The following is a 16,462-nucleotide window of genomic DNA, read 5'->3' on the forward strand; positions in this document are numbered from 1 at the left end:
GACAAATGCACTTTGGACTGACTATTTCTCCTTCTAATCCGTCCCCTGGAAGGCCGTTCTAAACTGTAACTTCATCCCAGTCACAACTGATGCTATCCTGCACATAATCCAGCATTGTTTAAATATGAAAAACCTTTCCCTTAAATGAGAAGCTAGCAGGCATCCCTGAGAGGCAATGGTGAGGGACATGTGGGTGCAGTGGGGTTTTTCATTGCTCAGGAAAACAGATTAGGAACCAGTGGTGGGAACTGGAGCTAGGCAAGTTTAACTTGGGCAATGTGGCAGTGAGTCTTGAATGGTGAGAATGGCTGGGGAAAAAAGCTACTGAGGGAAAGTATCTTCATGTGGAATCTTCAAAGAAAAAGCTGAAGCTGGAAGTTATTATTTCAGAGATGGAAATGCTACAATGGATAGGTGGCTGTGGATGGGGTAACCCAGGAGCAGTTTAATCCACAATTGGTTGCACAAGGGCCCAGTGAATCTCTTGAGGGGTTTTTCAATGGCAGCAAGCTCTGTGTGGCTGTGCCCCATCACTTTCAGGCATTTGAGCTGTAGTCACCAGTGCAGCCTCAGCCCAAGTCACGCACGAGTGGCCACGCTGAAGACAAGGTGGTGAGATGAAATGGCTGTGGCAGCAAAGCCCTCATTCAGAGCATGCAGAGCAGGCCTTGTGCCCCTTGGATTGGCAGGTCTCATACAAATACTGACTCTGTGGCTCAGTGCCTCTTCCAGGTGTCACACTGGGGCAGTACCTGCCCTTCCTTTCACTCATCTCTCTTGTAGTATTAAATAACCAGCCAGAAACACTGTGATAGCTGCTCTCCCCAAAGACCTGACATTTTTGTTGCACAGAGCAGGATTATTCCTTGCTTTCTTCCCAAAAATAGCAGAGGCAAGGCAGAAGTCTGCAAATACTGGTGAGTACAGGCTTGACATGCTTTTTAGGAAACCTATTTGTTAGATCCCTCCTGTTCATTTCCCTGCTATACCCTTGCATTGGCATTTTATGGCCTTGGTCCACAGTCCATCACCTATCCTACAGTCAGAAGTGGCAGACATAGCTGGTCTGTCAGATTTATGTATGTAGTGCATAGGGTAGGAAAATTAGGAAGGGTCCACACCAGCAGCAGAAAATACACCTCCTCCAAATGCTTCCCCTCAGGGAATCCCCATTCCTCCTGTCTCCACCAAAGCCCTTTGCTTGGAGTGGGGAGGGCAGTGCAGAGGATGGTTACTGTTTACATGCAAGGTTGTGGAAAAACCCCAGAGTGTCCTGTGTGGTGCTAATGCAGTTCTCTTTGCACTTCCCAGGCTACTGAGAGCATTAAAATGCTGGTCACGCTCTGCCAGTCTGACAATGAAGAGATCAGAAAAGTGGCGTCCGAAACCCTGCTCTCCCTTGGTGAGTTGCCTGGTTTAGAGCAGTATTTAATTCTATTTTTTAACAGGGCAGCATGTAAGACACCTGAGCTGTGTAAACATGAGACTGTAAATTGAAACAAAACTTTACAGAGTGACTTAAACCAGTCAGAAAATACAGATTCTTAAAAATCATTCATTTTGAAAATGAGCTAAAAAGAGAAATTGAATTTTGTGAGTCTGGAGGGGAAAGTAGTAAAAGGAAGGATAGGAAGGAGAAGTTGAGAAACAGAAGGAATTGATAATTAATCTGCACAGTTTCTGGGCACCAGTACACTTCAGTGGCACAGAAAAATTGTGTTTTTCTGGCCTTTCGGCTAGGCATGAATTTCTGCTCTATGGGGGAGGTGTCCTTGTGTTATTTTCATTATGCAAACCCTTCAAAAATGCTCTCTTCACCACTTCAGCAGGAATTCCGTCTGCTGTTGGACGTGTTATTGCTCAGATTATAAAACAACTAGCCCAAGGACACTTGAAAACTCTGATTGTTCTGCCATTCTTCCAGACAACATACAGAGATCATTTTTGGTTCCTAATTGCCAGTTCAACACATTAGGCTCAATGCTGTCTTAGTGGAAGTGCAGTTAGATGGCAGTAGCTAAGGAAAAAGGGGTTGAAAGATACAATAATATTTAGCAAACATACTCCTTCCTCATTTTCAGCAGTATAGAAGTAACATTGTGGATAGACTCACTTCTTTAAAGTGCCAGGAAGTGGGAGGTGGACAAACTTTATATTTTCCAAGGCTGAAGTGGATAAACATTTACCTCAAGTACATCACAGCAGCAGCTGAGACCTTGAGAAGCACAATAGGTCATTCAGTATGACAAGTGTGCAAGATACTGTTACCTCATCACAGAAGCCACATCTCCTTCTGTTTGGTTTTAGATAACCCAACAGGTTACATGAGAAATTTAAAAAAAAAAAAATTTGAACATTCTGAGCATGTTTAACTTTTCCAAATAATTTCTGAAATTGCTTCTAACAAAATAAAGTTTAAGAATGGCCAGAAGTTACTGGCCAATCAGTACATTCTAACAGCAGAGAATCCAGTATTTTAAATGTTCTAGGGCAATGACATAATATATTATTATGCTTTATCATTTTGCATTTAGGTGAAGATGGGAGACTGGCATATGAACAGCTGGACAAATTTCCCCGGGAATTTGTTAAAGTTGGAAGCCGCCGTGGAACTGAAGCTGCCACAGCTTTTTAGATGGAAAAGAACCTGCTACTATTTAACAGACATTAAAGTAGGATGGAGTTGCACTTCAGTGTGGGGAACAAAAGGAAGACTTTAAAGAATTCTATGAGAATGTTCCAAAATGTAGCAATTTACAGACTTCTTCAAGAAAAGCAAAATCTAAAATCCAGCTTAAGGATTCCTATTGGCTCCTAGTTGCAGCTCATGATGGAACAGTTGGATGCTGAGGAACAATACTTTCTTGACTGATTCTAAACAAATAATATAATTGCAGTTATTCAGCCTCAACGGACTTCTGTGAGGTTTTTAGAATTTGGCATCTCCATATATTTTCCTATTATATTTACCTCCTTGAAGTTGTTGTGAAAGCTTGAGACATGCGATACCGTATCTATCAAGGACAATCACGAGGCCACCTGAGCAGGCATGCAAAGTTTTCCCTTGAATCCCAAATGAAGTGTCTGCTGCCTTGCAGTGTCCCCAGCAACACTCCAGTAGCAGGAAATGCTGCTCAGCTTTCTCAGTTGTGTCTTGGTAATGAAATACAGGGAAAGTTCTACAAGTTTTGCCTTGAGAAACAGCATGATGTAAACCCTGGGAGGTGTCACTTTGGTGACTCATTCTAAATGCCTCCACTGGTCTTTTATTCCCTTCTCTTGCCCTCCAGCAGCAAACCATCATTAATCCAGCAATTTCTGAGGGGGATCAAACAATCATGTAGGTTTCTGAAAACTAAATGAAAAGGTAAAGTGCATTTATTTATTCTGAGAAGAAGGAGTGAATACCGCTAATTGCACGAGTCCCCAAAACCATTTTGTCCTGCAAGTTGCAGGCAGGATTGGATTTTGTACATTCTAATTAGAGGAGTGTAGTTTCTATAGAGTAATTTCCATATAAAGAACAGAACAAACTCAAGTGGACCTCGGAGGCAGTAATAAACAGAGGGGGAAGTGAATGCACCTCCCCTCCCTGCACTGCAAGGCTGAAAGACAGCGAGTGCTTCAAACTGTTGATTACAAGCCTTAAGTTAACAGAGGAGGTGAATAGAATTTAACAGAAGAGTGTTCCTGTACTGTGTTCATTATGCATGAAATGCTATTTAGATGTCAATTGAAGTATCCAAATTTGCATAGACGACATAGAAAATATTGCAAACAGTTCACATCAAGAGGAAACCTTGTGAGCCAAACACTTTGGCAGGCAGGGATCATTTGTTTTGTTTTTTTTACTCTGAATGTTACAAGAATGTACATATCTGTATATTTATAAATATATATATTCTTCCTTTAATTAAAGAAGTACATTTTGTACAGTGCAAAATGCTTACTTGTTTACTGAGGAATATAAACTCTTTTGGCAGAAGGTGAAATAGCCATGTTATGGTTTTTATACTACACCTGTCCCATCAGTTGAATTCTTTCAAGGTGTCCTTTTGTATCTACTTTTTTTTTATTTTTTTCCTTTTAGTTTTGTGGCATTTGTACTCACCATATTTCCTATCACATTTAAGTTATAATAAAGATTATTTTTAATTACTAAGCACATCAGTCCATATGTATAGTCACCCTTTCCATCAGCAGCCCTTCACTATCAGCCTCATATTTTAAGTTCAGAGCAAGCCAATTTTGTGTATCATTCAAGATACTTACCAAGAAAGGCTCCACGGGGACTACCAGAAAATGTGCTGGAGAGGCTCCAAGATTGTTACCAAACTATTTACTTCTCTCTTCTATGAAGACAGACTCTCCTCAGACAGAAGACATTCCTTCCATTCATTTTCCCTTTTCAAACATTAAGGCTTACAGCATACACCTTGGGGAGTGTAGAGCTGCCTATGGAGCAGGGAGCCAAAGCCACAGGGAACAGGGAGCAGCTCACATACAGAGGTGCTGCATCAAATGGAGGGTGTATCTCATCCCCCTGTAGTTTAAAGCCACCCTTGGAGAAGTTCACTAGCTACAGCTGATCTGCTACACCATTGCAACCAGGATTCTCCACAGCTGTGACAAAGTGAACAAACCTTAAAGCTTCCAAAACCTGAAGGCAAAGAAAGGTTGTATGTCTCCAAGCTTGTACATTTTTATGCTTGCAGAGCTGACAACGCTGCCTTTTCCTGGCACATTAACACACTCCTTGGTGGAGTAGGAAAACCAGATGCACGGAGGTGAGCATCACAAGGCTTGTGCTTACCAACTAGTAAAGAAGGAAGCAGCAGGCAGTAATTACAAAAGCTCTTAGGGCTGCAGCAGGCTTACCTGGACAAATTCAAAGGTCAGGGCCACCCCAGGAAAGTGTGTTAGGAAAAAGTTCCCATACAAAGTAGCTCAGCAGCAGTGCAGATGGAAGAGATGGGCAGCTCACTATTAGTGCACTTGGGAAAGGGGTTTGTTTATCTGGTGGTAAAGGTATCCTTACCTTATGCTGTGGTGGTTTTTACTACTGTGGCATGCTGTCACTATCTCAGCATGTGGCCCCATAAATAGAAATCTGTAGCACCCCTATACTCCTGTAGCTACAGCAGCAGCATGTTAGGCTGCCCAGTTTCACACTGCTACTGGCAAGGCTTTTGTATCCATCAGATTTTCAAAAGCTATGGTCTATAGCTTCACCCTGTCCTGCAGTCTGTGATATATACTTTATAAATAACACTTATCAGTAATGGGGACTTCAAAATTAGGAGTCAACAACTGCCAGACACTGTATCTTAAGTATGGCTTCCTGCTTTGCAGTAGGATTGTCCTGAGAGGATCCACAGCACCCAGGCTCAAATGGATGCAGTGTCCTTGAGGGTAGGATAGATGTGTCCTCACATTTCTGATCACATTTCATTGCAGCCATCTGCCAGCAGTTCAACAAACAGCAGCAAACTACAGTTCCTCATAACACCATTATCAGCTGCTACACTGTTTTGTCTTATTACAAGAATGGAAAGATAAATGAATAGCACAATAAACAATAAATGCTGAAAAAAAACCATCGATGACAATACAACTCAGTCTTAAGAGCATTGGAGTGCTGGAAAAGCACAGCCTTGGCAAAGTTTGCACTTCTTATTAAATTGTTAAATCCAGTTCTGAAAACAACCTGAGATGGCCCTTGAGGAGAAGTAAATGAACATGCAGCACATGTTCTTAACAAAAAACAACCTATGACAATGCTGCAGCCCTCACATAAGCAATCCATGCAAAAAACCAAGTGAGTTTCAGCTGCCCAAACAAGGAGCTATTATGGTCTAATTAATTCCTCCACACATTGTCTTAAGTACAATGGGTGCTTAGCAAAAATAACAATTTTTAGTGTAAACCAGTTATGAGTTCTTCCTCACACAAACAATCCACCTGCCCCATGGTTTGCTTGTCCCTGCACAGCTGCTCATTCTTGAAACATCTGCCACCATCAAATGACCCACCTGCCCTTTGCTTTTGCATGGCTGAAATTCAGCCCTGCTCAGACACACACATTTTATGTGAGAAGTGCTAGGACACTGTAGATACATCCCACTTGCACACAGCCTGAGCCTGCCTCAGTAGGCAGACAGATTGTGTCTGTACCCTCTGCAGTGAAAAGGAGTCAACGTGCAGGTAGCACAAATGCATTTGGCTTCTTGGAAAGAATCACACTCTGTAGTTAGGTTCCAGAACTGATACTTTTATTGTGCTAGATAGAATGTTCTCTCTGTAACTTAGCTGGATATAAAGGTTGTCTTTAGTGATGCTGATTTTCAGCTACTACATGGTCGTGTTCAGTGACAAATGAGTTCCCCTATATACTTAAAATGTCAGATGGTTTTAAGATAACTGATCACAAACAAATCTCTGTGTAATTTCTACACCTTTGACAAGCTGTGAGCACATAAATACCAAGTTTCTAGACTTAATATGTAGCACAGTGCTGCTGCATGCATGTTCAAAAAAAAAAAGCACTCAAGAATTTTCAGAACAACAAACAAACTCAATCCTTTTAGAACTTTTTAAACAGCAGTTAGTGCAGCATCCTAAAACTGCTGGGAACATTTCCATACATTTATGTCTGATACAATAGGTACAGTCAGTGTTTGGTCAAGGTTCAGTGCATCTGTGACAAAGCATGTGTAGAGGTTTTATTACTGTGGCACAGTTCAGCTCTCACACCTAGCCTTCTGGGGCATCACAGGTTTTTTCCATTTATACAGCAAACTACCCACTCTGCTAACAAATTGCACTTAATGAAACTTGTAGTTTTGGTTTAAAACATCAGTATGTATGACTAAGGGGCACATGCCTTTTTGATGTGAAAAATTTACTCTATTAGAGGTGGGCCAAATGCTGCAATACATCCATCAGCCTACTTGCAGAACTTCCATGATTTATCTGTACACAGTCTATTTCATCAGAAGGATCCAGCATATCAGACTGTCACTTTTTTTTAATTTAAATAAAATCAATCCAGAAAAAGCATAAGAGTTAAACCTAATAAGTATTCTTCTTGATCAGCCTGAAGGTAAGAAACACACAGATGCACACAAATTCTGGATTTGTCTTTCTGGCAGTTCTGTTCCAACAACAGCACCTGTACTACAGCAGTTCACACAGCAAGAAGTGAAATAGTAGAAAAGTTGCACTTGCTGTCTCATTTTGGTTTGCTAGTCATGTCACAGTCCTTTCTTCCCTTCTATAGCATCTGCAAATACAATATGCCTGATGTTCAAAAATAAAGCCACCTCTAAAAACTACAGGTAACAAAGCAAACTAAATTGAACTGCAAAAAACAACTACATCAAAACGAAATTTGTGTCCTTATTTACTAATGTTGAATTACTGTGTTAAGAAAGTTGCTTAGAATGTGAGATAGGAGAGGTCTAAGTCACTTGACAAGCATTATCCACTTCTCATTAACAAAAACCCAAGGTTACTCTACAAAGCATTTGCACAGCACCCAGTTTAGTTTCTTCAAGACAGCATCAGTGCAAAATAAAGGACACATCTTTCCCACCTTTTCATCCTGTGATGGAAAGGAACATGTCTAAGCAGCCCCTGGAGCACACACTGCAAGATACAATCTTGTGCTTACAAAGTCCACAAGAAATTGTGATGCCTCGTTTTCTAGTCAGCATGCTTGAGGTAAAATGGCAGCCAGGAGTATTACCTCCTACAGTGATTTCTGACATTTCCTGGATGTCACAACTAAAATCACTTGTAAAACATCTGTTAGCTTATCAACAGCCACAGGAAGTGAAACAGAAGGGATATAAAGGTGCCCATCTGATAGCTCCAGAGCCATTCACACATACCCTGAAGCAACCATCTTTGGCAAGGCCAGAGAGAGATCCATGAACCAGGATGCTGCTATTCACTTCTGCCTCCTGAAAGCCACTCAGCTTTAAGCTCCTCCCAAGATATGGCAACAGCCCCCATTATTAAAGCCTTGTTACACAACAACTGCCCCAAGTTCACTCAGTACTGGAAAATCTGTATCCAGCTTTCCCGCTCCATCACAGCCCATGCAGATACCAGATAAGGTGCTCAAGGTTTTAAAGACCTTTTCTATTTCTGTAAACCTTTCAGAAGTGAAGCACCTTGGGTAAAAGGGTGTCTCATCTCTTGGTAAATACCAGAGCAGTACCTTGAAAACACCAAGTTTCCTTTTAGAACAGCTCTGAAGTACAGGCTGCTTTGTCTCCAGCTAGTTTTCAGCACAGCTGCTACTGGGACCAAGAACATACCACCTTCTCTTCCTAAGCCAATTAAAGTATTACTAACATAAATGGTCTAATATTTCCTATTTAAGCTCTCATTACACAAATTGCAAAATGTTTCCTTAGCAGGCAGAGTAATTTTAAAAAGCCTGAAAACCATAAATCTAACTGACCTTTAGATTTTGACTCTCATTACCCAGGAAGATTTTCTGAAACCTCACCAACAGCACACAAATTTTTGCTTTCCCCCGCCTCTATCCACAAAAAAAGTAATTTTGTTCTCCAGAATTCTGCAAATCTAAAAAGAACTAAAAACTGCCCAGGCAATCCCCCCAAAAACTTGAAAGCTTCCATCTACAGGAGTCATAATTGATTGAACCAAGGATTAACTATTCCCCTGTCAATTAGGACACTATTTTGGTAATGCAAAGATTTATTTATCAATTTTCATGCACCATGTCAGAACAACTGATAAGAAAGATATTTACACAACAGTTGAAATACACAGTATTTGCATTTCCTACAGACAACTACATGCAGCCTGTAGTAAATTTTCCATGCAGTATTCAGATACTCCTCCCACTGCTACATAATTCCAGTTAAAAATACCAACATCTGTAATGTTCCCACAAGAGTTTCTGTACCTGAGGTTCAGTATGTCCTTTCAAGAGGAAGTCTGCAATTAAAAGCCACATACATAAGCCTATTTAAAGGGGTTGTCATTCCAGTTGCAAATGGCTTGCTTCCTTTGAAGGAAGATCTGATCTATTCTCCCTTAAACCAGACAATATTTGTGATGGCTCTTCTTCAGAAGGGCTGTCTGCCTCATCTCCACAGTTGTGCTCCTCATTTTCCTGTCTGGATTCCTCTAGAGCCAAACTCTCCAGTGTCTCAAGATTGTCAGGTGCTTGCCCAGTTAGCCTCTACAAAGGAACAGAAGACAGCAAATTTAATATTTTTCTACTTAATAACTATGAAATAGTGAAAGAAGACTCTGCATATGAAATTAAGCAACCTAATTATCTTCATTTGGAGGTTGTTGATATAGTCAAAACATTCCTCAGTTACAAAAACCTTAAGATACAAGTTCAACTCCAATTACTACCTCTTAACTTGTAAACCACATTTGCTTGTTCAGTTTTTCTTAGGTTCTTCAGTAGGACAGGTTTCATCTCAGGCAACCTAAAACATGGGAAACTGGTTCCCAAGTTAAGTATTTACTATAGTACCCTATAGATTTAATTTTAGAAAAATTACTGTACAACCAATTTACTCAGTTTTTAGTTAGAGATGAAGCTACATTAAGTTGAGATGAGCTTTAAGACCCAGCAGTCTCTAGCACTTGATCAACCTAGAAGTTCCTCACCTAACCTGATCTCAGGAAGATAAACAGGACTGTGAAGAGGCTGATTTTGAAGCTTCTGGTTGTTTGATGGATCCCTTAAGGCTCATTTAAGTCTCAGAAGGGAGCAGCTTACAACTAATAAGTGATCATAACTTTTGAGAAACTGCAGAGAAGTTTCCATCTATTTGTTCAAGTCCTCAAGTAATGTAATTTCTGCCAATGGTTTTATCACTAACAAGCAGTAGTCCCCAAACACCAAAAAAAATTCAAGTGTAGCAAAGCAGTCTTTCAAGGCTGATCTAAATAACTGCACTAATTGAAAAGTAACTTGATGAAATTTAATTCTTGATTACACAAGTTACTTGCAATAATATCCCATTTTGTTTCCACCTCTCAGTCTAGTCATCACAGACTCAAGGTATTTGCCAGGCATCCACCTTCATAGCCCAGCTTAATGAGAGCTTAATTCCTGCAAAAACAACCTCATGGCTCCACACCTATCTATGGATTTATCACAGCTTCAGAGGCTCTTACAAACAATTCTCTCCCGCTGAAGGAGCCATGGAATTAGTGACAACCACTCACCCCAAGGAACTCTCAGAGGGAGCTGTTAGGAAATTTGAGTTTATAAACCCTAGAGACTGTGTACAGCCCTTTTCAGGCAGTGAAACTGGCACTTGACAAGAAAACCTTGACCTTAAAGAGAATGGTGCTCCCTCTCACTGCTCTACTTTGTGACTCTGTTGCAAGTTCAGTTTCTCAAAGGACACAGCCAGTACCAACCTATTAAGCACATTAATTTAAGTAATCCCAAAAAAAGTGAAAAATCGACTCTTCCTTCCCTTATCACAATCTCCAACATGCAAATCCTAATGCTGTTAAGAGAGTAGATTGAATTCCTCCTTCTGAAAACATCCATCTTAGTATTCTCACTACTCCTAGGTTCTAAGAGGGGAAAAATTCATCCCCTAGAAGGAGCTTTTTGACTCTAGAATTAGAGTTATCCTGCAGTAAACAGGTCAGAGAGCAATTTAAAATGAAAACTCATGTGAGCACATATAACAAGTCATGATTCATTATAAATACTTTGGCTGGTTTCTCACTGGTTTGTTCCACAACATTAACTGAAAATTACTTTGAGTACCTCAATCACACTGGTCATATAATGCACATGCTCAGCAAGGGACATCAGCTCTTCATTTTCTTCTTTTAGGCGGGCAATTTCACCATCCTTCTGCTCGATCTCTTTGTGCAACTGAGTTCAAATAACAAAATGTTAGAAGAGGAAAACAATAGCCAGGTGACCTTAGCAGTTAGACATCTTTGAGCAGCTACCTTTTCGTTTTCTTGAAGCACTTCATAAAGAGCCTTCCTCCTTTCTTCAGCCACTTCTTTCCAATACCGAGATGAAGGATCTCCTGAATTTAAGAGGCTACATTAAGTCTGTGGTAAACTGACTTCTTAAGAGCACCTTAAAATATCTAACTTGTATACAAGTATTCTGTGAGCTGTGATGCTAAAAATTCACTCCATATAGTGTTTTCAAAGATTAGTTGTAGAACTACAACTAGTGACACAAGCTTACAAGAAACAGATCCCACACTGCATTAATGGCTGTACAGTGCCTTCAGGAAGCTGCCTCAAGCATGGCAGCAGGCTCTGCAAGATGGCCACACTTGCAAATGCTGCTCTGAATGTGCACTTTGTGGAAGACAAAAGTGTTACTTCCAAGTCACTGTCCACACTAGTTCTGAGAAACTGCACAAACAACACACTGTGGCAGAACAGGCTTTGGTTTCATCTTAATTATTAGTCAATGGAAAACTTATTTCCTTTGTCATTTAGGTAAGGGCTTTGTGAGTTTTTTGTGATGTCTAGCGGGAGTTGATGATACTTATCCTCTATATTAAATATAGATGTCTGGTATTTAAGGAGTTCATGATAACCAGAAGCTGAGAAGCATTGTGTGCAGCAGTGTTAAGGAGTCTTGTACCTTGTTATTTTGGCTGGGCTATATGTTTCAAAAGTAGCACTCCAACAGCAGCATAGCATTTAAAGTGCAAGAAAACATTTCAGGAATTACCACGTACCTTTCATCATGAGATCTTCAGCTTGAATGACACCATTCTCATTCTCTTGCTCCTTGTTCACAGCCACCTCAGCTTCAGAAGACTTTGAGGCAAATTTGTTATTCCAGAGCTTCCTTCTGACTGCAGATTTCTTCTGCATAAAACATGGGCAGGTTTAAGTTTAGAGGAACATCTCAGCCTACACAAAAATACAAACTTCTGAGCCTGCACACTCATGACTGCAAGTGTCTAAGTCCTGCTTTCTTCACATTATAGTTCTAGTTTAAACATCTTCCTTAATACCCAAAGAACTCAAATTGCTAGGTTTTAATATTGTTTATTACTAGAACAATAGTAAGCTTGTGTCACTCTAGTTAACACGTTGCATTTTTTTTCAAATATATTAGTTTTCAGTTAACAGCTCAAAAGCACTGCACTATGAAATAATTCCATATTTACAAATTATCTTTTAGTTTATACCTCATTATGCCTGCCAACCAGGTTACCGGCTGCTGAAGGCTGGATCATTTTAAGAGTCGGTCTTCGGGCAGCACTGCATGTGCTGTCTGTGAGGTACTTCTGAAAAGACAGAAATGGGTCAGACAGCAGCCACTCTTCTTTACATCTACTGAAAATTAGGAATCCATCATGCTTCCATTAAGGTAACACAATTCATCTTTTCAAGACAAAAAAAAAATGACACTGTAGCCTATATTAAGGCTTTTGTAAGGAAGGGGATCTAATTATTTCTACCAGAGATAGATCTTAATCACATGAAGCTATGATCAATCCCTGCCTCTTAGGAAACATTTACCTTTCATAAAAGAACTTCAGCAGAAATACTCTGATTAGATTTCAAGGCCAGTGACTTTAACTCAAACTCGAGTTTGAGAGCAGCAGTCTCAGACCCTTGGGGACAGGGACAAAAGTGACTGCAGGTGCAAGGTTAGGTGGTAAAGGCACATCAGGCAGCAGCTGTTTTTGTAACCTGTGAACACACCATCAAACAGTGTTCATTTAAATAGATGTGTTACTTTGATTATCCATTAAAATGGATCAAAAGTTTCCTTGCTCCGATCCAGAGAGTCTATTGTTTTGCCTAGCCAGTATGTTTATCACCCTTGCTATCATGCATAAATGCCTCTTTCCTGCATCAAAGCTTTCTGACTGGGTTGGTTACACTGCCACCATGGGATAGCAAACAATGGCAGACAACCAAGCAAGAGCAGCCAGGATACAATGCCACAGCAGCGTGAGAAAGTCACCGATTCACACCGTACTTCATAGGACAAGAGCTCGCATTTCCCACGGTAGTTTCTGCCACCAATTATCCTACTGTTCCACTAAAGGACAAACATTAACTGCTGTGGGAACAAGAATCACACCGTGTGTCAGACACTGCTTGCTGTTACTTTAAGGATTAGAGTTAGCTATACTCTGCCAAGAAATTATTGGCCAATACTCAAGTTAACTCACTGAAAGTGCAAAAAGCCACACCGAGCAATTCACACCCTAGAGACACTATGGGACAAGATTGCCATAAATCAGATCAATTAGCAATTTTCACTAATACCTGAAGCTTCCATTCCAGTCACTCTGCCTCATCATACAAGAGCCACTAGCCTCTATTTTATACCCTTCTGTACCATTCTGATTAGGGCCTACATTGAAAGACTTGTCAAGAAAAGTTACTAAGATTTGTTCCTAATCAGTTAACTCTTAAAAACCTGAATTATTTAAGTATTTCCACCAATTCCAAGGCAACTATTATTCACAAAAGTGACTTCAGAAAGTAAATTGCCTGCTTGAATACTTCAGTTAAAACATGTCCAACATAAGGCAGAACTCTTCCTAAGTTCCCACTCATAAAGAACAGCCTACAAAACCTACCCCACAACCCCTAAACATAAGCCAGACAGCTTCAGTAAGCAAAGGCACATAGTCAGGACAAACAAATCAAACCAACCCTGAAAACTTAAAGAGAGACAGTAAGCTCAGTGTCAAAGTAAAAAGGACTTGCTGAGCAATAGGAAAAAGAGTAGTCATAAGCACATAGACCCAAGCAGGACAGCATGTTCCCAAGCCACAGTGTCTGCCAGGAGGTTACTCAAGCCAAATGGACATAAGCCAGGTGGAAGCACATTGCAACAGATCCCTTTATTTTCCTTCAGTGGACAGAGAAGCTTGTGTCACACAGAGAGGTACTAGCTTCAAGGCTTTAAAGCCTATACCTGCAAAGAGCCTGACGACTTCTCCGCGGTCAATTTGTGTTTCATTTTGGAATTCATGAGATCAACTGCAATAGAAAAACACTACAATTAATACAGCATCCCTCTACTCCTGAAGTTCGGGAAGCAGTAGTTAGAGAACATGACCATCTCGTATTACCGGCCTTCATGGCTGCCTTAAGCAGTCAGCCATGTACGGCGTGGTCAGTGGGCCCCTCCCGAGGCTGCACCGAGACACGAGCGGCGGAAAGGCACAGCGCGGAGCGGCCTACCCGCAGGGCTGGCGGGGCTGTCCCAGGCGCACTCCCGGAGTGGCTGTAAGGAACGGGGCACGCACCCACACCATCCCCGCGGCCCGGCTCCCGCCAGGAGCCCGCAGGGCTGGCGGGGCTGTCCCAAGCGCACACGCGGAATGGCTGTGGGAGGAACGGGGCACCCACCCACACGCGGAATGGCTGTAAGGAACGGGGCACTCACCCACACCATGCCCTAGCCCCGCTCCCACCAGCCGAGCTTGCAGGGCTGGCGGGGCTGTCCCAGGCGCACTCCCGGAGTGGCTGTAAGGAACGAGGCACTCACCCACACCATTCCCCCGGCTCTTCTCCCGCCAGGAGCTCGCAGGGCCCCTCCCTCCCCGCGCGCCGCCGCGGCCAATGGGGAATAGCGAGGCAGGAGCCCGCCAACACCCAAACTCGGCCACAGAACCTTGCGGCCCCAACCCGCCGCTGGTGGCAGGGGCTCAGCCGAGACAGAGAGCAGCCTCTTCCCGCCTCTCCTCGTCCTTCCCACCCCTCTCCCGGGCCCGAGGCCCCGCTCACCGGCGGCCGCTCCCGCACAGATCCCGCAGCACGCACTCGCACACACGGCCACCTTCTTGCGCCCGGCGCGCGGCTATAAGGAGCGCGCCGCTGGTCACGTGACGCGGGGGCCCTCTACGAGCCAATCGCGGGCCGCGTTGCCCCCGCCTCGCGCGCCGCGGCCGGTGCTGAGGGGGCGCGCGCTGCTGCGCGCTGTCCTGCGGGCTTTGGTTCATTTCTGGCTTTTGGTTTTTTTGTTTTACTTATTAAGGAATTGTGCCAGATCAGATTTAATCACGTCTCCGCTTATTCTCATCACTCCTGTCTAAACACGGTACGACCTGCAAAACCGGGGAAGAAAGTTAGCAGTGTTAAGCCACAATAACTGCTACACAACACTAATTTTTCGCATGATATAGACTACAGCTCTTATTAATTATGCCGCATGCGTGCTATTAAATTTGTTAGAAGCCACTTGACAGTTATAATGGTGCAAATATTTGCACATTTATCTTTTATTTATACTAATGGTATCTTCTGCTGACTTGTGAATAAACAGTTTGTCGAGTTAGGGACACATTCCTTACAATCAAGGTCTCACAGAACAGCTATCAACATTTTTCCCAGGCAATATGATGGAGCTATTAGAAATTAGGATAATTACAGAGAGAAGCATTTATTTAGCCTGCCATTCTGTCGGTCTCCTGTTTGGAAATAAATTCTATGGCATTTATGAGAATGTTTTAAGTAGAATGTCACGGTCCGATGAAAGCAAGAAAGGCAGAACATAAAAAAAGGATGCATTAGGAAATCTTTAAACAAGGATAAGGAAATAAAGCTAATCTCTCTTTTCAGTGTGTCATTGACCCATTTAAATTTTCATTGTCCACAATATCCTTTGGCACATACCTCTAGAGCTCAAATAATCTTTGGTCTGAAGAACGCCTTTTTTTTTTTTTTTTCTTTGAACCTGATTCCAATAGTCACTTGATGTCCCCAGTCCTTGTACTGGAAGGGACAACAAACAACCTGCCCTCATTTAGACCACTGTTACACAGACTGCTCTCCAGTCCTCTCTCCCAGGCCTACTTATGGGAGACATGAAAGCTGTTCCATCTTCCTGCTCTTTTGTGAACTGTATGGCATTTGATTTGCCACTGCTGAACACTGGGCTGGCATTTTGGTGAAGAAATCTGCCTTAACTCCGAGATCTTATTCTTGAGTGATGGTCAGTTCAAAGTTTTTCATTCAGTGTGTGAAATCAAGTGATTTTTTCTTATGTATATTCTCTGATGTTTATATGCATTGAATTTCATTGCTGTATTTGCCCATCACTCAATGCCATAATGTCCTTCTGCAGTTTTTCAGTCAGGTCCCTTCTTGTTATTTTGAATAATGCATTGTCATAAGCAAGCTGTCACCTCAGTAAGCTTTGTCTTCTATACAAAAAATGAAAAGAACACATGCAGAAATGTCATCTAAATTAACATTGTTCTGTTACAGTATTTAAAAAAAAAGTTAATGCTCTTAGGTTAAATTCTTGTTGATTCTGGACGAAAATTTGAAATTTCTGGGTTTCAAAACACCAGCAGGTATTCGTAACTGGTTATATATGCACACAAATCCTACCAGCATTGAATGTTCTTTCAGAAAAATCTCAATACAGGTAGCGCCTGTATGAGCACAACATAAAAACATTACTATTTTTACATTTTATGTTTTCTTA

The 16,462-nt window shown here is 41.8% G+C and overlaps 2 protein-coding genes across 8 annotated transcripts in view; one reads left to right on the plus strand and one right to left on the minus strand.

Annotated features, from left to right (window-relative positions):
* The window catches only part of RIPOR2 (RHO family interacting cell polarization regulator 2), a 69,381-nt gene extending 65,448 nt beyond the window's left edge, over nucleotides 1-3,933 (plus strand). For all 5 annotated transcript variants that reach the window (XM_077183553.1, XM_054635086.2, XM_054635070.2 and 2 more), the window contains 2 exons: nucleotides 1,312-1,402; nucleotides 2,535-3,933. In XM_077183553.1, coding sequence (XP_077039668.1) covers nucleotides 1,312-1,402; nucleotides 2,535-2,635 — 192 coding nt within the window. In that variant the 3' untranslated portion in view covers nucleotides 2,636-3,933. The remainder of the gene's footprint in view (nucleotides 1-1,311; nucleotides 1,403-2,534) is intronic.
* A 2,317-nt stretch (nucleotides 3,934-6,250) lies between these two features.
* Nucleotides 6,251-14,863, minus strand: GMNN (geminin DNA replication inhibitor). Of its 3 annotated transcripts, none has more exons than XM_077183574.1 (7): nucleotides 14,758-14,863; nucleotides 13,943-14,007; nucleotides 12,192-12,290; nucleotides 11,733-11,865; nucleotides 10,978-11,060; nucleotides 10,787-10,897; nucleotides 6,251-9,220 (listed from the first exon to the last, which is right to left on the minus strand). In XM_077183574.1, the coding sequence occupies exons 2-7, from the start codon at nucleotides 13,997-13,999 to the stop codon at nucleotides 9,017-9,019; spliced, it is 687 nt and encodes a 228-aa protein (XP_077039689.1). In that variant the 5' UTR covers nucleotides 14,000-14,007; nucleotides 14,758-14,863; the 3' UTR covers nucleotides 6,251-9,016. The 3 variants fall into 3 exon arrangements, with proteins under 3 accessions (XP_077039689.1, XP_077039686.1, XP_054499289.2); XM_077183571.1 differs by lacking the exon at nucleotides 14,758-14,863 and adding an exon at nucleotides 14,519-14,708; XM_054643314.2 differs by lacking the exon at nucleotides 14,758-14,863 and adding an exon at nucleotides 14,417-14,708.
* Between the last annotated feature and the right edge of the window lie 1,599 nt (nucleotides 14,864-16,462).

The sequence above is a fragment of the Agelaius phoeniceus genome, chromosome 1, assembly GCF_051311805.1.
Source record: "Agelaius phoeniceus isolate bAgePho1 chromosome 1, bAgePho1.hap1, whole genome shotgun sequence".
Taxonomy (NCBI): Eukaryota; Metazoa; Chordata; class Aves; order Passeriformes; family Icteridae; genus Agelaius; species Agelaius phoeniceus.